The sequence below is a fragment of the Rhinoraja longicauda genome, chromosome 20, assembly GCF_053455715.1.
Source record: "Rhinoraja longicauda isolate Sanriku21f chromosome 20, sRhiLon1.1, whole genome shotgun sequence".
In the NCBI taxonomy this organism is placed as follows: domain Eukaryota; kingdom Metazoa; phylum Chordata; class Chondrichthyes; order Rajiformes; family Arhynchobatidae; genus Rhinoraja; species Rhinoraja longicauda.
This window is the reverse complement of record NC_135972.1, coordinates 20,110,468-20,136,115: the sequence shown is the minus strand read 5'-3', so window position 1 is coordinate 20,136,115 and position 25,648 is coordinate 20,110,468. Positions and strand designations below refer to the sequence as shown.

General features: G+C 48.5%; 1 protein-coding gene across 1 annotated transcript in view; it reads right to left on the bottom strand.

The window, feature by feature from the left end:
* The window catches only part of mybpc1 (myosin binding protein C1), a 103,324-nt gene extending 100,196 nt beyond the window's left edge, over positions 1–3,128 (bottom strand). Inside the window, exon 1 of the mRNA XM_078417469.1 lies at positions 3,104–3,128. Coding sequence (XP_078273595.1) covers positions 3,104–3,128 — 25 coding nt within the window. The remainder of the gene's footprint in view (positions 1–3,103) is intronic.
* Positions 3,129–25,648: the final 22,520 nt, after the last annotated feature.

The window sequence follows — 25,648 nt, the reverse complement described above, 5'->3', positions numbered from 1 at the left end:
ACCTCATTGTGGACATATCACTTTTTTGAAAATATCGGCACTTTCTCTGTAACTCTTATGCTGTAACACTGTAACACTACATTCTGCACTCTTGTATTTTTTCTCTTTGCACAGCCTTTACTTTACTGTTAGACTTTAGAAATACAGTGGGGAACCTGGTCCACCAAGTTCACGCCAACCAGCAATCGCCCCGTACACTAATGCTATCCTACGCACTAGGGATAATTTTACCGAAAAGCCAATTAACTTAAAAAATCTGTACATCTTTGGACTGTGGAAGAAAACAGGAGTACCTGGAAAATACCCACGCGGTCACGGGGAGAACACACGAACTGGGTACAGTTAGCAGCCTTAGTCAGGATCGAACCTGAGTCTCTGGCGCTGTGAGGCAGCAACTCTACCACTGTGCTGCGACCTGTTGTACTTGTGTATGGCGTGATTGTACTGATGCACAGTACGATTTGTACGCATTGTACATGTGACAATGATAAACTAAACTAAAATAAAACTCTTTGCTCGACGCTGAGCTTGCCAGCTCCCCGTTAACGGGAGGTGGGGGGAATGGAGCATGGGGATGTGGTGAGGCACAGGGGGGAGGGTGGGGATGAGTGTTGGTGCAGTGCAGCCCTTGCAGGAGCAGAGGGGGGCATGGATGGGTCAGGATAGCGATGGGGTGAGGCATGGCAGGAAGGGCAGGGAGGGATGTGTGGTGGCAGGGTGCAGCCCTAAGAGAGCTGAGGGGAGCAGTGGAGGGTGTGGAAGGGTCCGGGAGGGGCTTTTTGGCGGTGGATTACAGGCTGTAACCCAAGGCCGGGGTTCATTTTTCAGTGGCCCTGTAGAGCTGTCAACAGCCCAGGACAGTCCTGGCAGGCAGCAGCCCCAGTCCGCAGTGCTGGCTCGACAAGCTGCTGACAACCTACACAAGATACATCATCCACCCTGATTCACCCCACTAAAACTAGACTGCCAACACTACGGGACCCTCCTGACCAAGACAGGCCCTCCCCCTCCCCTCTGGGTAATAAGGCTATCCCTGAAATAACTCAGGAATGTGGAAGACAACACAATGAGAGAATGGGAGTGAGAGAGGCAAAGAGCGAGAGAGAGAGAGAGAGAGAGAGAGAGAGAGGGAGAGGGAGAGAGAGAGAGAGAGAGAGAGAGAGAGAGAGAGAGAGAGAGAGAGAGAGAGAGAGAGAGAGAGAGAGAGTCAGAGAGAGATAAAGGGGGAGAGTATACCCCACAAGCATCAGGCAAGTGAACGATTCTATCATCAACTAGAGAGCATCCAGACCTCCCATCTACCTCATTGGAGGCCCTCAGACTATTTGTAATCGGACTTTACCAGACTTTATGTTGCACCAAACATTATTCCCTTTACCCTGCACCTGTACACTGTGGGCAGCTCGATTGCAGCCGTGTGTAGTCTTTCCACTGACTGTTTAGCACCGAACAAAAAAGTGACAATTTACCCTATCTATTCCCCTCGTGATCTTATACACCTTTATAAGATCATCCTTCAACCTCCCGCGCTCCAAGGAATAAAATCCTAGCCTGCCCAACCTCTCCCTATAGCTCAGGCCTTCGAGTCCTGGCAACATCCCTGATATTGGATGCAGGGATCTTTTTGCACCCAAGCAAGGGTGAGAAGCAGAAGTTCATTCAACGTCTTAATCTAATGGCAGTAAAGCTGCCTGGGTCAGTGCCACCCCAGGATCTCTGACGACACCGACATCAGTTCATAGAATGTCAGAGACACAAAACATGGAGACAGGCCATTCAGCCCGTCAAGCGCACACTGACGTTTAACCACCTATTTGCACTAATCTTACTTTTTTTAACCATTCTTTCCAGATTCTACCCCTCACCAATGCAGATTCTACCCCTCAAACATTGGTACAGCTGGCGCAGCTGCTGCCCCACAGCGCCAGAGACCCGGTTTCCATCCGGATCTCAGGTGCTGTCTGTGTGGAGTTTGCACGTTCTCCCTGTGATCACGTGGCTTTCCTCCGGGTGCTCCGTTTTCCTCCCGCATCCCAAAGACGCGCGGGTTTGTAGGTTAATTGGGGCACTGTAAATTGCACCCTAGTGTGTAGCGAGTGGATGAGAAAGTGGGATAGCAGTACTGGTGTGAACAGGTGGCCGATGGTCAGCATGGACTCGGTGGAATGGTCTCCATCCTGCATCTCTAAACGCAACTAAACTAAACACTAGGTGCCCTCGACAAGCGGCACATCAACACCACAGGAAGGCACGCGAACAGTAACTTGCCTTTGTACCTGTACAACATAGAAATCACAGTACAGCAAATGAACAGGTCCTTCAGCCCACAATGTCCATGCTGAACATGATTAAACTAATCTCCTCTGCCTGCACATGGTCCACATCCCTCCATTCCCTCCGTGTGCCGATCTAAAAGCTCCTCAAACACCAATATGGTATCTGCCTCCACCAGCGCGTTCTAGACACCCTCCATCCTCTATGTAAAGATACGTGCCCCACGCGTCTCCTTTATACTTTGCCCCTCTCTCCTTAAATCTATCCCCTCTGGTCTTTGACATTTGCTGCCTGGGATAAGTGTTCTGCCTGTCCCGCTGAGTTACTCCAGCGTTTTGTGTCTATCTTCGGTGTAAACCAGCATCTGCACTTCCTCCCTGCAAAAAGAAAAAGGTTCTGAATGCCTCTCCTATCTCTGCCTCTATCTATTTGAGATACTTCAGGTCCGACGATCCGAAGAAACCAATCCAAACTTTAATTTACCACAGCGTTAATGTTGGACAGTACCACAAGAAACTCAAAATTCAACCAAAAGCTGAATCAGAGAAAGACACAAAGTGCTGGAGTAACTCAGCGGGTCCGGCAGCATCTCTGGGGATAAAGGAGGGGTGGCGTTTCGGGTCTGGACCTTCCTCAGACGTTTCTCCCTCTCTCCTTTCTGCACTTATTCCCTTTGTCCAGAGATGTTGCCCGAGCCGCTGGGTCACTCCAGCATTTCGTGGCTATCTTTGGTACAACAAACCAGCATCTGCAGTTATTTGTTTCCACTTTTCAGAAGCAGGACCATCTCTTTCCCCTGAGACCCTGCTCTCTCGCTCTCTGCACCCACCTGGCTTTTTCAGCGGCTCCGGCATGGCTGACGCTAGTTCAATGCAGCGGACCTTGAGTGAGCCGTCTCACTCTCACAACATGACCCTCTGCACAGGCGGAGATCAAAGACAATTGCCCATCTTCGCCTGTTTTATAGCCCGCGGTCAGACATCGCCCGCCTCCAGACAGACGCCCCTAGAGACGCCCTCTGCAAACCCAGCCCGTCAGCGCCGTTTGTCCACAACTGAATTGTCACAGTGTGGTGCAGGGGGCAGTCGGAGGGGGTGGAGGAGGGAAGGGGGGGGGGGAGAAGGAGGGGGGTGGAGGGGGTTGAGGAAAAGAGAAAAAAGAGGAAGTGGGGAGGGGAGGAAAAGAGGTAGCAGAAAGTGGGAAAAAGCGAGGGAAGGAGGGGATAGGAGGGGGGGAGGACACAAGGGGGGAGGAAAAGAGGGAAGGGGTGGGGAGGGAAGAGGAGGAGGGGGGAAAGAGGGGGAGAGGAAAAGTGGGAGGGATGGGGAAAAGAAGGAGGGAAGAAAAGAGGGAAGGAGGGAAAGATGGATGGAGGGAGGGAAAGGGGGAGGGGAGAGGAAGGGAGAGAATTGGGAGAGTGGGAGAAAGTGAGTGGATAGGGATAGAGCGGGAGGGAGGGAGGGGGGGGGGGGGTAGAGACAGTCGGGTTTAATGTGAAAGCTGCCTGGGACCTTTCTATCAGGTTGCCCCGGTGTTTCGTGCCTTCGCTTTGCCAGACGCTGCGTTTCATTGGGTTCAATACTTCGAGTGTTTAAAAGGAGCTAGCGTCTTTGCAATTTGTCCACAACTGAATTGCCAAATTACACACCCCAACTACCTTTCTTGTTGCAGTCGCTCAGTGACACTGGTTCGGAACTCACGACACCACAGAAACAAATCCCCCTTGCAGTTTCAAGCCATGAGCATTTCGATAGCGCCTTCGCCTTCTTTGTGAAGCGCCTCTTGGTTTATTGCAGATCTTTTTTGAATGGGGACACAAGGAACTTGGAATCCTGAGCAAATCACAAAGTGCTGGAGGGACAGGCAGGGTCAGTCAGTCAGCATGTGTGGAGGGAATGGACAGGCCAAGTTTCGGGTCAGGATCCTAATTCAGGCTCAAAGAAGAGTCCCAACCTGAAATGTAGACACGAGGAACTGCAGATGCTGGTTTACAAAAACAAAGACACGAAGTGCTGGAGTAACTCAGCGGGTCAGGCAGCATCTGTAGAGGGAATTATGGAGTAGGGTCCTTATCTGTGGACGCCTTATGGATTAGGGTTCTTTAGTTTGTGGCCACTGCTTTATTGCGTGAAACATAAACTCAACGTTATTTTCCAAAGTTCCCCACATCTCAGTTTACTCGCTGGGTGGGTTGTACTAGGAGGATCTCGCCGTGACAACGCGGTTAATCGACCAGGGACCCCTCTAAATAATCCCCAGATGTGGTTTGAACCAGCAAATATGTCGGGTCGTGCCTCACTTTTTGCACCATTGTGGACCGGTTCCCAATATTACTGACTATTAATTTATTGCATTGTTCATTATTGCCTATTTATTTGAGTGTTTTTATGGGCCACAAAGCTGCAACAAGTTAGAATTTAATTGTCCTCTTGCAGGAACAGCCTCTTCCCAGCAACCATCGGGTGCTTGAACACGACCCAACACCAACTAAACACAAAATATGTCCTAAATGCAGCAACAAAGAACTGCAGACGCTGGTTTATACCAAAGATAGATACAAAGTGCTGGAGTAACTCGACAGGTCAGGCAGCATCTCTGGAGAAAAAGGATGGGTTATGTTTTGGGTCAAGACCCCTGTCTTGGTTGCATGGAGGACATTGGGAGTTTTGCAATAACATTGGGTTCTTTATAATTTATTGTATATTTTTTTCTTCCTGTATTATCTGTGATTACAGTGTTCATTGGCCTGTTGTGCTGCAGCAAATAACAATCTCATTTTTCCAATACTGGTCACCTATAACAACTTCACCCCATCCCTCTCCCCTTCCTCCCCTCCACCCTCTTCTTCCCCTCCCTCCTCCCACCCCACCCACCCCTGTGCCCCACCTGGACTCGCATCTATTTCTCCCCTCCCTCCTCCCCACACATTCCTTCCTCTAGCTTCACAATTCGCAATTCTTCAAACCTTTTGTCTCACACCTTCTTTAGATTTTAGGCTTTAGAGGTGAGCATGGAAACCGAGTCTGTGCTGACCAGCGATCACCCTGTGCACTAGCACTATCCTACACATTAGGAACAATTTACAATTTTTACTGAAGCCAATTAACCTACAAACTTGTACGTCTTTGGAGTGTGAGGGGAAACCGGAGCTCCCAGAGAAAACCCATGAGGTCACAGGGAGAACGTACAGTACAAACTCCGTACAGACAGCACCCGTAGTCAGGACCGAACCTGAGTCTCTGTGGCTGTAAGGCAGTGTGGCTCTACCCGCTGTGTAAACGTGCCATAGATTTTTAACTTTTTACTCCATCTTAATCTCATTGGAGACAGCTCACTTACTCCTGTTCTTTCACTCAGTGAGATTTTGGCAGATATTTTACCTCAGCCCCACATTCTTGCACTAAATCTTTTAATATCTTAACATCATCAATCTTATTTCAAACATAGCATCTGACCCTTTGTATCCAAAATTGGAATTCCAAGGACACACCATCTTTGGTTGACATTTCTTATCGTTCCTGTCCTACTTAGTTGAGGAGGTTGCAGAAGAGATTCACCAAAGACGTTGAAGCAAGGAACTGCAGATGCTGGGGTACAAAAAAAAAGACGCAAAGTGCTGGAGTAACTCAGCGGGGTCAGGCAGCATTTCTGGAGAACATGGATAGGTGGTGATTTGGGTGAGAACCCTTCTTCAGACTCTCTGGAGAACATAGAATCTGAAGAAGGGTTCCGACTGAAAATATCACCTATCCATTCTCCAGAGATGTTGCCTGACCCGCTGAGTTATTCCAGCTGTTTGTGTTTTTTTTCTGTTTTCACCAGGATGTTACATTATGAGAGTTTGGGTAGGCTAGGACTTTTTTTATTTGGAGCGTAGGAGGCTGAGGGGTGACCTTATTGAGGTGTACAAGATCACGAGGGGCATGGATAAAGTCAATGCTCACAATCATTTTCCCCAGGGTAGAGGAATCTAAAACTAAAGGGAACAAACTTAAAGTGAGAGGGGAGAGATTTAAGAGGGGCCTCAAGGGCAATGTTTACACTCGGAGAGTATTCAGTATCTGGAACGAGCTGCCAGAGGAAGCTATAGAAGTGGATACAATAACTGGTTTTAAAAGACATTTGAATGGATATATGGTTAGGAAGAGTTTAGATGAATATGGGCCAAATGCGCAGGAAAATGGGACGGGCCTATCATGGTTGGCATGGACAAGATGGACCGTAGGGCCTGTTTCTGTGTTGTATAGCTTTACGACTCTATTGTGAGACTGTGACCCCTGGTTTCAGGGGTCAGCCAGGGTAAACATTGGCCACATTTACCCTTCAAATTCGTTTGGGATTATCTATGTCCTATTGTGTACTGCCAGTAATTCTCCCTGGCATTCCAGGAATATAGAATCATTCTCTCATTCAATGTCACCACAGAGAAAGGCTCACTCAAGCCCCTCCGTACCATCGTTGACAAGTTGCAGTATTTTGTGGGATCTTGCTTTGCACAGATGGGCTGCCTTATTGCCCCCTTCGCAAAGTTGTCCACCCCCCCTCAATAGTGTTTCACCTGGGGTTTGGTGGGAGGGGTTGGTCCGGTGTAAGGCGCCACAGAAATGCAAACCTTTGCCCAGCACTTTTGGGGGTTTTTAAATCTCGTGGGACTCAGTCACATTGGCCAGTCTGCGTAACTTTATGCTTTGTTTTGACAAATCGATGCCTTTAATAGGAAAGGATGCAGCTGGGGTCCAAATATAAACTAGTCAGGCTGCCGGCTTAGAGAGATTTGTGGGCAGTCCGGGACAATAGATTCCCTGGCCACCCTGTGCACTGCGAGGGAATTTATACGCCGTTTGTTTTTAGACTCTGACCGTATTTATGACTTATTTTTGGAGGGAGAGCTAAAGAATCGAAGTGGTCAGCATGTGCCTGCCTCGATGCTGGCACAAGGCAGTCGGATCAACATGTGAAACGCAGAGCATGGACGGTGGGGCGAGGTGCAAGGGAGAAATTTAAATCCAAGTTAATTTGAGGGTTAGATGTCGGATATTCACCAGCAGCACATGTTCAGGGCTCTGAGAGTTCACCATCCTCTCCACTGGTCTGCCTGCATCATTGACAGTGTGGAAACAGGCCCTTCGGCCCAGCCTGCCCACGCCGACCATCATGCCCCATCCAACTAGTCCCGCCTGCCTGTACCTGTCCAAATGTCTCTTAAATGTTGCAATAGTACCCGCCTCAACTACCTCCTCTGGCAACTAGTTCCAAACACCCACCACCCTTTGTGTAAAAAAGTTATCCATCGGTTTCCATTAAATCTTTTCCCCCTCACCTTAAACCTATGTCCTCTAGTTCTCAATTTTTCTACTCAGGGTAAAAGACTCTGTGCGTCTACCTGTTCTATTCCCCTCATAATCTTGTATACACCTCTGTAAGATCACCCCTCAGTGTCCTGTGCTCCAAGAAGTAGAGTCCTAGCCTGCTCAATGTCACCCTATAACGTGGCCCGATGAGTTACTCCAACATCATGTCTCTTTTACTCAATCTCTTCAACCTTTCCTTAGTTATATTCTTCATTTATTGATTCCCAGTTAGAAGCAGGTTGTCGATTTGCTCCAGTGTATCATGGCTATACCCTCAAGAGCTATTTCAATGATCTAACAGGTAATGTAAGTGAGTTCAACCTGAAAGTGGGCCTTGCTGGCTTTAGATCTGTCTGTCTGTCTGCCTGCCTGCCTGCCTGCCTGCCTGCCTGTCTGCCTGCCTGCCTGTCTGTCTGCCTGCCTGCCTGTCTGTCTGTCTGTCTGTCTGTCTGTCTGTCTGTCTGTCTGTCTGTCTGTCTGTCTGTCCTGGATCTCTGGGTTGCTAACCATTTTAACTCCCTTCCCTTTCCCATACTGACTTTCTGCCCTTGGCCTCTGCCATTGCCAGAGTGAGGCCACACGCAAATTGGAGGAACAGCGCATAATTTTCTGCTTACAACATAATTGTATAAATATTGAATTGACTGATTTCAGATAATTCCCCCCCCCCCCCCCCCCCCCAACTGATGTGTGGAATTCTTTGCCACAGAAGGCGGTGGAGGCCAAGTCAGTGGATATTTTTTTAAGGCAGGGAAAGATAGATTCTTGATTAGTACAGGAGTCAGGGGTCACGGGGAGAAGGCAGGAGAATGGGATTAGGAGGGAGAGATAGAGGAGCCATGATTGAATGGCGGAGTAGACTTGATGGGCAGAATGGACTAATTCTACTATCACATGACCTTATGACCTTTTAACTCTTTCTCATCGGTCTATCTGTCCTTTTTTTAACCAATGCCAAATTCTCCCACAATGAAGTCTTCAACCATTGGATGGTCCTGTCTCACTCGGTATATGTGGGAAGGAACTGCAGATGCTGGTTACACCGAAGACAGACAAAAAAATGCTGGTGTAACACAACGGGTCAGGCAGGACCTCTGGAGAAAAATCTATCTTTGTCCCAAACTGTATGCCCAGTCTCTTTGGCCTTGTTTCTCCGGGGCTGTCTTCAATTACTAGGATAGCCTTGGTTTAAAATAGACCAGTGCTGATCTATTTGTGTGAATAATGGCCACTGTTTGGTGGTGTGGTTAAAGAGATAGCGACAGTGGCTAAGGTCTGTTCAGCACATTGTTCCGGGCCAGAGGGGTGGAATGGTGCAGGATAAGGGTCTGAGATGTCTTTGGCCTTTCACGTGGCATTTGTGGTGATGTTGGATTTCAGAATTGGATTTGAGTAAAAATATTAAAGCATTGTGTTGCATCTGGACAAGTCATTTGTGAGACCACCCTTAGAGTACCGTGAGCTGTACTGATCGCCAGCTATCGGAAGAATATCATTAAGTTAGGAACAACTCCATCCAAGACCACAAGAAATTGCAGAGAGGTGTGGATGTAGCCCAGACCATCGCGCAAACCAACCTCCCTTCCATTGACTCCACCCACACTTCACGCTGCCTTGGCAAGGCCACCAGAATAATCATGGACCTGTCTCACTTTCTCTTCTCCCCTCTTGCATCAGGCAAGAGGTACAGAAGTGTGAAAACGCACACCTCCAGATTCAGCGATAGTTTCTTCCCAGCTGTTATCAGGCAACTGAACCATCCTATCACCAACCAGAGAGTGGTCCCGACCAACCATCTACCTCATTGGAGACCTTCGAACTATCTTTAATCAGACTTTACTGGACTTTATCTTGCACTAAACGTTGTTCCCTTTATCCTGTATTATGTTCACTGTGGATGGCTCGATTGTAGTCATGTACAGCCTTTCCGCTGACAGGATAGCATGAAACTAAAAAGCTTTTGACTGTACTTAGGCTCACGTGACAATAATAAACTTAACTACACTAAACTAATTGGAGAGGATGCAGAGGCGATTCACCAGGATGTTACCTGGGCTTGTGGGCTTGACACAGGGAGAGCTTGTAGGGCTGAGACCTTTTTCTTTGGAGCATAGGAAGCTGAGGGGTGACCTCATCAGAGTCATAGAGTCATGCAACACCGAAACAGGCCCTCTGAAAGACCGGAAGGATAGCTTTAAGGTGAGAGGGGCACGGTATAACGGAGATATGCCAGGTAACTTTTTGACACAGAGTGTGGTGGGTGCCTGGAACGCACTGCCAGGGGTGGTGGTGGCGGCAAATACGATAGTGGCTTTTAAGTGGCTTTTGGATAGGCACATGCAGGATATGCAGGGAATGGAGGGATATGGATCACACACAGGGAAGAGTTGGTCTTGGCGCCATGTTCAGCACAGACTTTGTGGGCCAAAGGGTCTTTTCCTGTGCGGTACTGTTGTATGCTCTATGTTCTATCTCTCCCACATTCCTCCCTTGTAGGGAACAATTAACTCCATCAAATCCTGCAAACATTGTGGATATCGCAGTCAGATAATTTCTTAATTAATAATTCTCATGGAATCCAAGCAACAAAACCTCGGCAGCCAGCAGCTGCTGCTCTGTGATGTTGGAATTTTGAGATGGTTCTCAAAGTTAAGGAAGGAATTTAATTGTAAGTCCCACTAAAAGTTGAGAGCAGACCTGTTGAAAGTGACTCACCAGCGCCACTCACTGTTCATATAGAAATAGTGCAGGTTATTTCTCAAAGAATAAATCAATACCTACTTATTGACCCTACTCTCCAAGAGTCATAGTCATAGTTCACATCAGTTCAGTTTAGTTTATTGTCACGTGTACCAAAGTGCAGTGAAAAGCTTTTGTTGCGTGCTAATCAGCCAGCAGAAAGACAATATATGATTATATTTGAGCCATTCACAGTGTGCAGATACCTGATAAAGGGAATGACTTTTAGTGCAAGGTAAAGCCAGTAAAGTCCGATCAAAGATAGACCGAGGGTCACCGATGAGGTAGAAAGTAGTTCAGGACTGCTCTCTAGTTGTGGTGGGATGATTCAGTTGCCTGATAACAGCTGGAAAGAAACTGTCCCTGAATCTGAAGGTGTGGGAATCTTAAGAATAGCGGAGTCAGGGGGTATGGGGAGAAGGCAGGAACGGGGTACTGATTGAGAATGATCAGCCATGATCACATTGAATGGCAGGTGCTGGCTCGAAGGGCCGAATGGCCTACTCCTGCACCTATTGTCTATTGTCTATTGTGTGCATTTTCATAACTCTATACCTTTTGCCTGATGGGAGAGGGGAGGAGGAAGTGGCCAGGGTGTGACATCCTTGAATATGCTGCTGGCCTTGCCAAGGCAGCGTGAGGTATGAATGGAGTCGATGTAATAATAATAATAATAATAAGCATTTATTTTATATAGCGCCTTATCGGGTGCTCAAAGCGCTTTACAAAAACAATCAACATAAAAACAAACAGACAAACTATCCTAACGGAAAAGCGGCGAATAAACAACGCCAGCGTCCTCTCACGTCAGGGTCCGGCAGTAGACAACAAAAAGCACAGGACACACAGATACAATTTTTACACAAACAGCCATCACAGCGATTGCTCCAGGCATACCCTCACTGTGATGGAAGGCAAAGTCTTATCTCCTCCTCATTCTTCTCCCGTGGTGCCACGAGGTGATCGAGGCTCCCAACTTTTTGAAGCCCCCACTGGGCGATGGAAAGTCCCAAGGCCGAGCCGAGCAGGCCGATGAAAGTCCTGAGCCCCCACTGGGCGATGGAAAGTCCCAGGGCCGAGCCGAGCAGGCCGATGAAAGTCCTGAGCCCCCACCGGGCGATGGAAAGTGCTGCGGCCGAGCCACGCAGGGTGATGAAGGGCCTGCGAGCGGGTCGATCGTACCTCGCGCTTCGGGGCAGTCGAAGCTGCTACGGCTGGAGCTCCCAAAAACCGGTCGCCACCCAGGGACCTGCGAACTCCCGATGTTGCGGTCTGCAGGGCCCACGGCCAAAGCCTCCGAGATGGTAAGTCCAGGCCCTGCGACCGGAGTCTTCAAGGTCGATCCCAGCTGGAGGCCGCCGACTCCACGATGTTAGGCCGTAGCGCGAACGGAGATACGACACGGTAAAGGTCGCATCTCCGTTGAGGAAGAGATTAGAAAAAAGGTTTCCCCCAACCCCCCCACCACCCCCCCACATACACAGAGTTAAAAATAGAACAAAACGTACATTAAACGATGACAATAGACAAAAAACAAAAAAAAGACAGAGAGACTGCCGGTGAGCCGCAGCTGCAGAACACAGCCACGCCCCTTATATACAGAACACAGCCACGCCCCATGATGTATCATCATATCATCATATCATATATATACAGCCGGAAACAGGCCTTTTCGGCCCTCCAAGTCCGTGCCGCCCAGCGATCCCCGTACATTAACACTATCCTACACCCACTAGGGACAATTTTTACATTTACCCAGCCAATTAACCTACATACCTGTACGTCTTTGGAGTGTGGGAGGAAACCGAAGATCTCGGAGAAAACCCACGCAGGTCACGGGGAGAACGTACAAACTCCTTACAGTGCAGCACCCATAGTCAGGATCGAACTTGAGTCTCCGGCGCTGCATTCGCTGTAAAGCAGCAACTCTACCGCTGCGCTACCGTGCCGCATGTAAGGGAGGTTGTTTCTTCGTGTGATGGTCTGAGCTGCGTCCACAATTTGCTCATGGAGGTGCACAGCATGGAAACAGGTCCTTCAGTCCACCTTGTCCATGCCGACCAAGTTGGCATACTCAGCTAGTCCCATTTGCCTACATTTGTGCCGTATCCCTTAAAACCCTTCTGATCCATATATCTGTCCCAATATCGTTTAAGGATGGCACAGTGGTGTAGCAGTAGAGTTGAGCCAATGCTGACCATCACCTACCCATTTGCACTAATTTTACATTAATCCTTTTTTTAACCATTCTTTCCAGATTCTACCCCTCAACAAAGCACTATGACCCGGATGGCACAGCTGGTAGAGCCACTGCCTCACAGCGCCAGAGACATGATCCTGACTATGAGTGCTGTCTGTATGGAGTTTGTAAGTTTTCCCTGTGACCATGATGGATTTTCTCTGGGTGCTCCGGTTTCCTCCTACACTCCAAAGACGTGCAGGTTTGCAGGTTACTTGGCTTCTGCAAATTGTCTGTAGTGTGTAGGATAGTGTTGGTGTGTGGGGTGATCGCTGGTCGGCGTGGACATGGTGGGCTGAAGGGCCTGTTTCAATGCTGTATCTCCAAAGTCTAAAGTAAAGACTAGACTCTCCCACTAATTGAGACATCCTCTCCACTTCCACTGTATCCAGGCCTTTCAGTATTGATCAACATACGGATCTCCTCAATCTTCTCAGGGAGTAGAGGCGTTGACGGGGCCTCGATGTGCTGGGCCCAGGACAGATCTTCAGAGGTAAGAGTTACATTCACCCACAGGCCATGAACGTCACTGGTGAGCCAGGCATTTATTACTCATCACCAGTCATTCATTTTATTATTGATTATTGTATTATTAACATATTCTGTTGTGCTGCTGTAAGAATTTCAGTGTTGTATCTGGCACATATGACAATAAAACACTCTTGACTCTTGACTCTTGTATATTTATTGTTATGTTATTGTGGCTGTATAGCTACAGTGAGTAAGCATTTCATTTTCTGGACCCAGTGCACTTGAAATTAAACGCTCTTGACCTGATTCATCTGTCTTGCATTTTCATTGATTTTCCTGCTCTCTCCCACCCATCTCCCACATGCCCACCCTGCCAGTTTATTAATGATTAGTTAGTGAAGGAGTTGGGACTAATTTACTTAACCCAGGAGAAGGTGGTTAAAATAACCCAGGGTTCAGTGCTGGAATAACTCAACGGGGGGCGCTCCAGGAGTCCAAGCGCATGGACTGGTCTCGGCCTGCAGCAGCACGGAGCGGTGGAGCAGCGGTGGAGGACACCTACAGCTTCGCTTGGCCAGGCCGACCCTGCAACGCCGCCAGGACAACGAGCCTTTAAGGCCAGCTGCAGCTGGGACTTTGTAAATGGCGCCAAAACCTGGCAACTCTTGCATATGGACTCAGTGGGCTGTTTCTATACATGATCTGGGATTGTGTTTATGTATAGTAATAATTTACTGAGCAGTATGTGGAAAAATAAATTCACTGTACCTTGGTATATGTGTAATAAAGAACCATTGAACCATTGAACGGTTGACCCATTGAACAATTGACCCATTGAACCATAGAACCATTGAACCTGAGAACCATAGAACCATTGAACCATTGAACCTTTGAACCATGTCTGAAGAACAAGAGAAGGTGGAATCTCTGGAGAAGAAGCTTGGGAAGATGAAAGGTCTGAAAGTGGACAAGTCATCTGGACCAGGTGAACAACACCCCACGGTTCTGAAAGAGGTAGCTCGTCTCAGGTCAGGACTTTTCCTCAGAAAAAAGGGAAAAGGAATTTCACATGTCACATATGATGCAATGTAAAAACCTCAGCAGGTGTTTGTGCAGAGCAAGCGGCCCCAAGGCACTGTCACGGTTCGGTCCTAGACAGGGCCTGTTCTTCTGCGGCACTGTTGTATGATTCAGGGATGGATACTCTGCATCGATCAGGCGGACTGGGCAAACAAGCATTTTCGGGACAGCTGCCATGCTTGAAAACTACTAACTTGCTCGAACCGTTGCCTTGTGTGGTAGGGAAGTGGAATCCTCCCTATCCCTGAGTGGAGAAGAAATACGCAGGGAATGGAGGGAGGTGGATGTGCAGGGAATGCAGGGGACGTGGACTATGTACAGACAGGTAAGAGTTGGTCTTGGCATTATGTTCAGCAAGGGCATGATGCCAAGACATTTGGACAGGTACATGGATAGGAAAGGTTTAGACAGATATAGGCCATACACAGGCAGGTGGGAATGGTGCAAATGGGGTATCTTGTTCGTCATTGGCAGGTTGGGCTGAAGGGCCTGTGCTGTACTGTTCTGTTCTATGTTCTATGTTGTTCGTTCTATGTTCTAATTCACTCAGAAAAACGTGGCTCTTCCTGGAACCCAATGGGAAGAGATTCCCCCCCTGCCCTGCCCTTCCAGTTCTGCTAGATTATCTGAAGAAGGGATAAGAAGGAGACGTGTTTATATAGCACCTTTCAACGTGGCGGTATGCTTGTTATGGGGGGGGCACCTTGACTCCAGGGGCTCAAGGGGGTCACCGTGTGGGTCAGTGGATGAAGGGGCAGCTGAGAGGCTTCCTGCTGCCTCTCCGAAGTCGGTTGATGATCTGCTGGTTGAACTGATAGGTCAGCTTCATCTTCACTTTGGTGATCTCACCAGTCCGGGAGTAGTTCCTCAAAGCCCGGGCCATCTTCTGGTAGGTCATGGTCTTCCTGTTGCCCTTCCTCCTGCCCCAGACCTCCGCCAACTTCTCCTTGTTCTGGGATGAGAATTGGAAGAGTCCTCCCGAGGGCTGGAGCCACCAGATGCAGCTGCTCATCTGTGGGTCCTCCAACATCTCAAAGAGGAATTGGAAGAGCCTTATCCTCCTCTTCCCTGCAGGGGGGGGGGGGGGGGGGGGAGAAGAGAGAGAGAGGAATTGAGTCAAGGAGTTCACAGAGAATCCAATCATTTTCTATGTCTGTGTTGTGTTGGTGATCAGATGGATGTACTGACATGGGAGGCATTCTAGAACATTTATATTGATATTAATATTGATATTGATATTTATATCGATATTTATTTGGTATTGATATTGGTATCAGTATTGTTATTGATATCAGTATTTGTATTGAGATTATCATGGATATTGATATTGATATTGGTGTTAGTATTGGTATTGGTATTTGTATTGATATTGGTATTGATATTGGTGTTAGTATTGGTATTGATATTGGTATTGGTATCAGTATTGGTATTGATATCAGCATTGATATTGAGATTATCATTGATATTGATGTTGATATTGGTATTGGTTTTGGTATTAGTATTGATATTAGTATTAGTATTGATATTGGTATTGTATTGATATTGGTATTAGCATTAATATTGATATTGATCTTAGCATTGGTTTATTAACACGTGTACCGAGGTACATTGAAAAAACGTTGTCTGCGTGTTATCCAGACTGATCATACCAAACATGAGTATAATCATACCTTGCACAATCACAACATGTGTTTCAACAGAGAAACGAATGGAGTGTAGAATGTTGTGTTACAGCTACAGCTACAGCTACAGCTAGAGCTACAGCTCGAGAAAGTGCAAGGCTGCAATGAGATAGGTTGGAAGATCGGGAATTCGCCCTCAGCATATGAGTGGTGCGTTCAAGAGTCTGATAACAGCGGGAAGAAGTGTTCCTGAATGTGGAGGTATGCGCTTTGAAGCTTCTGCATCTTCTGCCTGACGGCAGAGGAGAGAAAAGGAAATGTTCTTGATTACGTTCCGTGTAGATGGAGTCGATGGTGGGGAGTCTGGTCTGTGTGATGGACTGGGCGACATCCACAACTCTCTGCGATTTCTTGCAATCTTGATCAGAACTGTTACCCAACCAAGTTGTGATGCATCCTGAGGATAGGAGGTTGGCTGTGGACTTTATTTCTTGGAGTGCAGGAGGCAGAGGGGTGATCTTATAAAGGTGTGTAAGATCACGAGGGGGATAGATAGAGTGAATGCACGGAGTCTTTTACCCAGGGTAGGGGAATCAAGAACCAGGCAGGAGGCTGGGGGGGGGGGGGGGGGGGTGCGCTGCGGAGCCGAGAGTGAATAGGGACCCGCACTGCTGAGAGTGAGAAGGGCCGTCAAGAGCAAGTTGGCGAGGGGCTGCCGAGAACATAAAGACCTGGGGGGGGAGGGGAGGGGTCCATCTGCTGTCACAGGGAGAACGTACAATCTCCATACAGACAGCACCCGTAGTCAGGATTGAACCCGGGTCTCTGCCGCTCAAAGACAGCAACTCTCCCGCTGCGCCACCGTGCCGCCCTTAAGCATCTTTGTCAGCGGCAGAAACGTGGCGACTCTCTGTGTACTGCCTCAGTGAGGCCGGCTGTATGATTTTACCGGGTTGTACGCAAAAACAAAGCAATGTACCTCGGTACATGTGACTCTAAAGTATAATTGAAGAGCCAGGGGAAGGTTGTGAATGGTCTAACCCTGCGGTTTTCTTGTGTTCTTTTGTTAAAGTCCTTACGTGTGTCACTGTCCGTGCCTCTGAGCAGGCATTCTGAAGGCAGAGCTGGACTGGGTTCAGGAATCAGAGAACACCCAGGGTTGTACACGCACTCGGCACTGAGAGGGAGCCCACACTGCAAGAAGAAGAACATCACTCATCAACAGCTTCTCCCTGCTGTGCGCAAGACGGGTTAGTTTAGCTCAGTTTAGTTTATTATCACGTGCACCGAGGTACAGTGAAAAGCTTTTTGTTTTGTGCATGTCCAATCAGCAGAAGGACCATAAACGATTACAAAAGATAGACACAAAGTGCCGGAGTAGTTCAGCGCGTTAGGCGGCATCTCTGGAGAAAAAGGTTAGGTGACGTTTCGGGTCAGGACCCTTTTTCAGACTGGATTACAATCAAGCGGTCCACAGTGTACAGATACGGCATAACGGGAATAATGTTTAGTGCAAGATAACATCCAGTAAAGTCCGATTAAAGATAGACCAAAGATCCCCACTGAGGTAGATGGGAGGTCAGGACCGTGATCTAGTTGGTGATAGGATGGTTCAGTTGCCTGATAGCAGCTGGTGGTGCAGCGGTAGAGTTGCTGCCTTACAGCGAATGCAGCGCCGGAGACTCAGGTTCGATCCTGACTACGGGCGCCGTCTGTACGGAGTTTGTACGTTCTCCCCGTGACCTGCGTGGATTTTCTCCGAGATCTTCGGTTTCCTCCCACACTCCAAAGACGTACAGGTATGTAGGTTAATTGGCTGGGCAAATGTAAAAATTGTCCCTAGGATAGTGTTAATGTGCGGGGATCGCTGGGCGGCGCGTACCCGGTGGGCCGAAGGGCCTGTTTCCGCGCTGTATCTCTAAATCTAAATCTAAAGAAACTGTCCCTGAAACTGGTGAGATCTTGCTGGGTGTATATTAGCTGCTACTATTAGCTTGCGCAACAGAGGGTGATGGGTCAATGGAACGAGCTGCCAGAGGAGGTGGGCACAAGGAACTGCAGATGCTGATTTACCACCAAAAAAAAAGAAAAAGTGCTGGTGTAACTCAGCGAGTCCGGCAGCATCTCTGGAGAACATAGATAGATGATGTTTCGGGTCGGGTTGTCACAGATTCTTGACTCCCTCCTCTCCCCTTCCCTCCCCATTCCTTTCCCTTCTTGTCACTTCCCACTCCTCTCCTCCATTTTACTCCCCTCCCCTTCCGGGTTAACATTATTAACTGTTAATAATACTTTATTAACTATTCTCTAACCCTGGTTCACTCTAACCCTCTAACCCTGATTCCCCGACCCTGCCACATCCCCATTCCCATAGCCCTTACCGGATTAACGGTGTAAAACTGTGCAGGAAGAAATATTTCTGGGAAGGTTGAGTTGCTGTTGATGTTAGACGTATGATGCCAACTTTCCAGGGAGAATCCGTAAGCACAGCGCCCTGGAGGAGGCAGACACATTGGCTGAATAGATTGGGGAACAAATGGGAAAAAAGCGAAATAAAGTGCTAGAGTAACTCAGCGAGTCAGGCAGCATCTCTGGAGAACATGGATAGGTGACGTTTCGGGTCAGGACTCTTCTTCGGAGCCAACGCGACCCGAAACGTCATCAATCCATGTTCTCCAGAGATGCTGCCCGACCCACAGAGTTACTCCACCACTCTGTGTCTTTTTTGTAAACCAGCATCTGCAATTATTTATTTTTACAGGGAACAAATGGAAGGGAAGAATGCAATCTACTTTGGTGTGGTGTGAGAGTTTGTATGTGAGTGTGAGTGCGTGCGTGTGTGCGTGTGTAAGTGTGCGTGTGTGTGTCAGTGTGTGAGAGCGTGTGTGAGTGTGTGTCAGCGTATGAGAGTGTGAGTGCATGTGTGAGCATGTGAGTGTTTCAGTGTGTGCGTGAATGTGTGAGTGTGAGTATGTGTATGTATGAGTGTGTGTGTGTGAGTACATGTGTAAGTGTGTGTGTAAGTGTGTGTGTGTACATGTGTAAGTGTGTGTGTAAGTGTGTGTGTAAGTGTGTGTGTGTACATGTGTAAGTGTGTGTGTGTGAGTATGTGTATGTATGAGTGTGTGTGTGTGAGTATGTGTGTGTGTAAGTGTGTGTGTGTGTGTGTGTGTGTGTACATGTGTAAGTGTGTGTGTGAGTATGTGTATGTATGAGTGTGTGTGTGTGAGTATGTGTATGTGTGTGTGTAAGTGTGTGTGTGTATACATGTGTAAGTGTGTGTGTAAGTATGTGTGTACATGTGTAAGTGTGTGTGTAAATGTGTGTGTGTACACGCGTGTGTAACGGAGTGAGCTGAGTGTGTGTCGTGCCGCGGGGGTCCCACACTCACCAGGCCCCGGGGCCGCCTGGGCTTCGATAGCATTTGGCCTCTGCTGCTCATCCAGGAACTCCATGATCACCTCCAGATCCTCCACGCTAGGGTTCTAGATCACAAAACCAAAAGGAGATGAGGCCAGCGCATGGCGTTAGCCTCTGGGCCGGATTGTGCAGGCAAAGGATGAAGAGTTCTTACCATTATTCAGGGACAGAGCCGTCATCCACTCTCTGCTCGGAGGGAGACCTGTTCTTGAGACATAATAAATGAACAGCAACCTTCGCTGAGCACATGCACGAGTCAAATGCACACGGATAAATGTCCACACACGGAGAGACCCGCGTGTGTGGAGCACCCACCAGAACATCCCACGGAGCTTTAAGGCCAATCGCGTTCTTTTTGCAGATGGTGGTTTACAAAAAAAGACACAAAGTGCTGGAGTAACTCAGCAGGTCGGGCAGCATCTCTGGAGAACATGGATGGGTGACGTTTCACAAAGTGCTGGAGTAACTCAGCAGGTCGGGCAGCATCTCTGGAGAACATGGACGGGGACCTTTCTTCAGACCACTAGTCTCGACCCGAAACATCACCTATCCACGTTCTCCAGAGATGCTGCCTGACCCGCTGAGTTACTCTGGCACTTTATGTCCCTGGAGAATCTGGATGGGTGATGTTTTTGGTCGAGACCCATCTTGACTACCATTCATGCAACGTTCTTTTTGAGATGCAAGAGAGGGCTGATGCTGGAATCTTGCACAAAAAGCAAACTGCTCAAGGAACTCAATCGGTCAGACAGCATCTCGTAGAGTCATAGAGCTGTACAGCATGGAAACAGGCCATTTGGCCCTTCTTGTCCATGCTAACCAAGTTGACATACAGGGCTAGTCCCATTTGCCTGCCTTTCGCCCATATCTTTCGAATCCCTTTCTATCCCAATATCTGTCCAAATGTATTTTACAATTCGTAATTGTATCTGCTTCCAGAGCGTCCTGTGGACGCTCGTTCCAGATATGGACCACCCTCTGAGTGAAGACGCGGCCTCTGAGGCTCCTCTTAAATCTCTCCTGGCCACGCTCTCATCTCACTACTATCATCGGGAGGAAGGTAGAGGAGCCTGTAAACTGTGACCTGCAGGTTTAAGAACAGCTTCTTCCCAATCAAGCTGTTGAACACTGCACGACACTAACCTCAGCAACTGCGACCTTCTATGTCTTTGGTTGCACTTTGGTTTCCGCACTACTTTGGTTCCTTGGTATTATTGGTAATCATGTATTATAGTATTGATTATTAGATATTTATCTCTGTATTATTGAGTTTACAGGCGTTTACAAAGCTGCAGCAAGTAAGAATTCCATCGTCTGTTCCTGGTACATACGACAATTAGACACTCTTGACTATTGGAATATGAGTTTAATGTAGTAACGGCAATCTTAGTGCATGTGAATAGTGAAAGCCCCGGATAGAGTAAATGTGGAGAGGATGTTTCCACTAGTGGGAGAGTCTAGGACCAGAGGGCACAGCCTCAGAATAAAGGACATACCTTTAGAGAGGAGATGAGGAGGAATTTATTTGGCCAAAGGGTGGTGAATCTGTGGAATTAATTGCCACAGTCATTGAGTATTTTTAAAGTGGAGATTGACGGGTTCTTGATTCGTAACTGTCGAGGGTTACGGGGAAAAGGCAGGAAAATGGGGTTGAAAAGGGAAGATAGAACAGCCTCGATTGAATAGCGGGGAAGACTCGATGGGCTGAATGGCCTAATTCTGCTCCTACGTCTTACGGACATATGGATCAGACACAATGGGCCGAATAGCCTGCTCGCTGCCCTATTCCCTGTCCTATGTCTTCAGTTGCAAACACACCCAGCAATGCACCCTCGCACACAACCACACACTTTGCAGAGATCAACGACACACACACACACACACACACACACACACACACACACACGAAGTTGACACTAGCCCCCGTTCACTGAGACCAAAGTGACCGGTCACTCACCCGCGTACAGAAGGTCCGGTAATGTGCTGCAGGACAAGTGACCCCAGTCCTCCGGAGGACCCAAGGGAGATGGTGCCTGTCTCTCTGCTGGCAGACAGGCAGGGCTGGAGAGAGGGGTTAGCACCGAGCGTTAGTGCAGAGAGTCGCCTCGGCTCCCACTGCATTGGCGGGGTTCCCCGTGTGTCCTGCCCCCTCCCTCTGCCCTCCGCCCTCTTTGTAACCCGGTGCACGCGTCAGTTTGTAGAGCAAACCTTCCCCTACAAAGCCCTTCCCCAACCCATCTCCCATCTGGCCGGTGTCCCACTGGGAGAACGTCCGTCCCCCCCCCCCCCTCTCTCCCCACCCCCACCCTCCCCCAACTCAAAACTCCCGTCCCATCCCATCCCGTCCCGCGAGTAACGCTCCCCACCCCATGCCCTCTCTAACCCCCGGGGTGACCTTGCCCGCTGGATCACCCTCAGGGCATTTACAGTCAGAAATCCCTGGCGTTATTCTGATGTTAAGAGGGCGGGGGGGGGGGGGGGGGGGGGTTGGAAGGAAGGTTAGACAGATGTGTCGGTGTGGGGGGTGAGGGGAATTGCGGTACAACAGGTGGGTGGGGATGTTGCTAGGTGTATGGAAAGTATTCGACGCACAGTCTCGTGTCCAGAGTAGGGGGGTCGAGATCAGGTAGACGCTGGAGTAACCCAACGGGTCAGGCAGCGGGTTCAAGTTCTCCTGGATTAGGTAGACGCACAGCGTTTTACCAATAGGGGAATCGAGGAATGGTTTATGGGCCAAACGTAGGCAGGTGGGACTAGTGTAGATGGGGCATGTTGGCTGGTTTGGGCAAGTTGGGCCAAAGGGCCTGCTTCAACACTATGACTATGGCAGCAGAGAGCTGCAGGGACAGCCAGGTGTTGTTGCAGAGGTGTGTTGGCCAGGTGTGTTGGGGCAGACAGATGCCATTCCAGATGTGTAGGGGGCAATGGGCAGGTCTGTGGGGCACCCAGATGTGTTATTCCAGAGGTGTTGGGGAGGGGGTGGCGGGTCTGAGGGGCACCCACGTGAATGGGGGGGCAGGCAGATGCGAGAGGAAGGCTGATGTGAGGGCTAACAGCTGTGAGGACGATCCAGATGTGTGATGGGGACAGATGTTGGGGAGGTGGGCGTAGGTGAGGCTGACTTCTATCTCTGGACGTGTGGGACAGGTGATTTCAGCCCCTAGACCTTTGCTAAGCAGAAGCTAAGAAACCCCAAAGAGCCAGATGTTATTTTAGCTCCAAATCCAGATGTGGAATTGCCATCACAGCTGTCTCCAGCACCAGTCTGAACCCCTTTGCTATAGCTGGTGGAATCCTTGTGTTCACGCTGTAGGGCGAGTGATGTTGGCATACATTTATTATTGTCACACATACCATGATACGGTGAAACGCTTTGTTTGTGTGCTACCCAGTCATACCTTGCCTTACACGAGTATAATCAAGCCCTACACAAGCACAACAGGTAATGCCAAGATAAAAATACCAGAGTGCAGACTATAGTGTTGTAGCGATATAGCGTTACAGTTTCAGAGGAAAAAGTGCAAGGTTCGCAATGAGGTAGTTTGGAAGATCGAGACTACACTTCTAGCTTCTAGGAGGACCGTTCACTAGACTGACAACAGCAGAGAAGAACCTGTTCCTGAATCTGGTGGTACATGCTTTCAAGCTTTAGTATCTTTGCCCGACGGGAGAGAGGAGAAGAGGGAATGACTGGTGAATTTTGAAGTTTTGTTTTTATGGTTTGGGGTTTTTTTGCATTATATTGTTTTTTAAAAATTTATTCACCTTTAATTTTTTTAAATTATATTATCTATTGATTACAGTGTCTATATCTGAGGTCTTCACAAAAATCTTCAACCTGTCCCTTTTAAAATCCACCATCCCTCCCTGCCTGAAGTCCGCCATAATCATCCCACTGCCGAAAAAGCCTGTCATCAGCGGTCTTAACGACTACCGTCCGGTAGCACTCACACCGGTCATCACAAAGTGCTTCGAGAGACTGGTCCTGCAGCACATCAAAGCCAGCCTCCCACCCACCTTCGACCCATACCAGTTTGCCTACAGAGCAAATAGGTCTACAGGGGATGCCATCGACACTGCTCTTCACACTGCACTGACCCACCTTGAACACCAGGGGAGCTATGTGAGGATGCTCTTTCTCGACTTCAGCTCTGCCTTTAACACGGTCATCCCGAGCAGACTGGTCACCAAACTTTCCGACCTTGGATTTTCCCTAACCATCTGCAAATGGATCAAGGACTTCCTGACCAACCGCCCCCAGACAGTCAAAATAGGCCCTCACCTCTCCTCCACCATTACACTGAGCACCGGCTCACCACAGGGCTGTGTGTTGAGCCCCATCCTTTACTCCCTCTACACTCACGACTGCGCCCCCACCCATCCCACCAACACCATCATCAAGTTCGCGGATGACACGACTGTGGTTGGACTTATCTCAGAAGGAGATGAGACAGCCTATAGGGATGAAATCCAAAGGCTGGCAGCATGGTGTTCAGTGAACAATCTGGTCCTGAACTCCTCCAAAACAAAGGAACTTATAATTGACTTTAGAAAAACCAGTGGAGATTACGACCCACTCTACATCAATGGGGTCTGCGTGGAAAGGGTACCAGCTTTCAGGTTCCTGGGTACGCACATCGCAGAGGATCTCACCTGGTCTACCAACACCATCACCACAGTAAAGAAGGCACAGCAGAGACTCCACTTCCTGAGGATCCTCAGGAAAACCAACCTGCAGGAGAAGCTCATGTTGTCCTTCTATCGCTGCTCCATCGAGAGTGTGCTGGCATACTGTATAACCACATGGTATGCCAGCTGCTCAGAAAAGGACAGGAAGGCCCTTCAGAGGGTCATCACGACGGCCCAGAAAATCATCGGCTGCTCACTGCCCTCCCTGGAGCACCTGTTCAGCCTGCGCTGCCTCAGTAGAGCAGGCAAAATAATAAAAGATCCATCCCACCCCGGCCACCGTCTGTTTGTTCATCTGCCCTCTGGTCGACGTTTCAGGTCAATCAAATCCCGAACAAACAGACTTAAGAACAGTTTTTACCCCAGGGCCATACGAGAACTGAACACTACCTGTGCACTAGGCAACACCGTTAAAAAATCTTGTACTTAATTTAATTGTATTTATGTATTTATTTGTTTTTGCATTTATTGCATATATGTTTGTACGCACCGTCAGGATTGGCTGTTTTTTAATTTCGTTGTACTCGTTGCAATGACAATAAATGAATATTATTATTATTATTATTATTAAAATACAGACCTGGCCTGCCGCTGTAAGTAAGAATGTCGTTGTTCCGTTTCGGTACATATATAACAATAAAACTCTCTTGAGTCTTGACTCTTGCATCTGATTCCATTACCTCCTCTGGTAGGGCGCTTCTGATATTCATTACTGTCTCAGTATAAAACGTGCCCCTCAGATGCTCTTTGCATTTCCATGCTCCACTCTCCGCCTTCCCCCCTCCGAACACACCCCTCTTTCCCGTGTACCTCACTCCCCCCACTCAACCTCCCCGCTCTTTTCCCAAACCCTCCCACACTTTGTACCCCTCCAGCAGGATATTTCCCCTCGCCAGCAATTTCGTAACCGATGAATATAGTTCCAGAAGGAGGGGTTCACAGAGTCATACAACCACACCAAATGCGCGCTCTAAACGCGTTCAACGCGAGACACAAACACAGACTGTACAAAACTGGGAACCTTTATTGGTATAAAAACGGAAAGTGCTGGAAACACCCAGCAGGTCGGGCAGCATCTGTGGAGAATGAGGCAGTCAGTGTTTCAGGTTGAAAAAACTGCATCAGAATTTTGTGTTGCACATTGCTACCTGCCTGTGCATCACACACACGCATAGACACACACAACATACACACACACACACACACACACACACACACATTGACACAGACATCTACACATTGACACAGACACACATATCCACATATAGACACACACACACACACACACATACAAACAGACATAGACACACACAGACAGTCACACAGACAGAGGCACACACAGACACACAGAGACATACATAGTCACACACATAGACATGCACATACACAGACACACACAGTTGCACGCACAAATACACACACAGACATAGACAGACACGTAGAGCCAAACACACATACACACAGAGAAACACATACAGTCACACACATGCACACAGAAACACAGATACACGAGACTGCAGATGCAGGAATCCTGGGCAAAACACAGAGTGCTGAAATAACTCAGGGGGTCAGGCAGCATCTGTAGCGGAAATGAACAGTGGACGTTTCGGGTCGGGTCCTTCTTCAGACCTTCTGCTGCTTACTTTGAAGAAGTTCTGCTCTCTCTGATGGGTGTTCTGTGAGACTGTTTCTCACTGCTCCCCTTCCGCGTTTCCTGCTGTTCACACACACACACACACACACACACACACATGCGCACACAC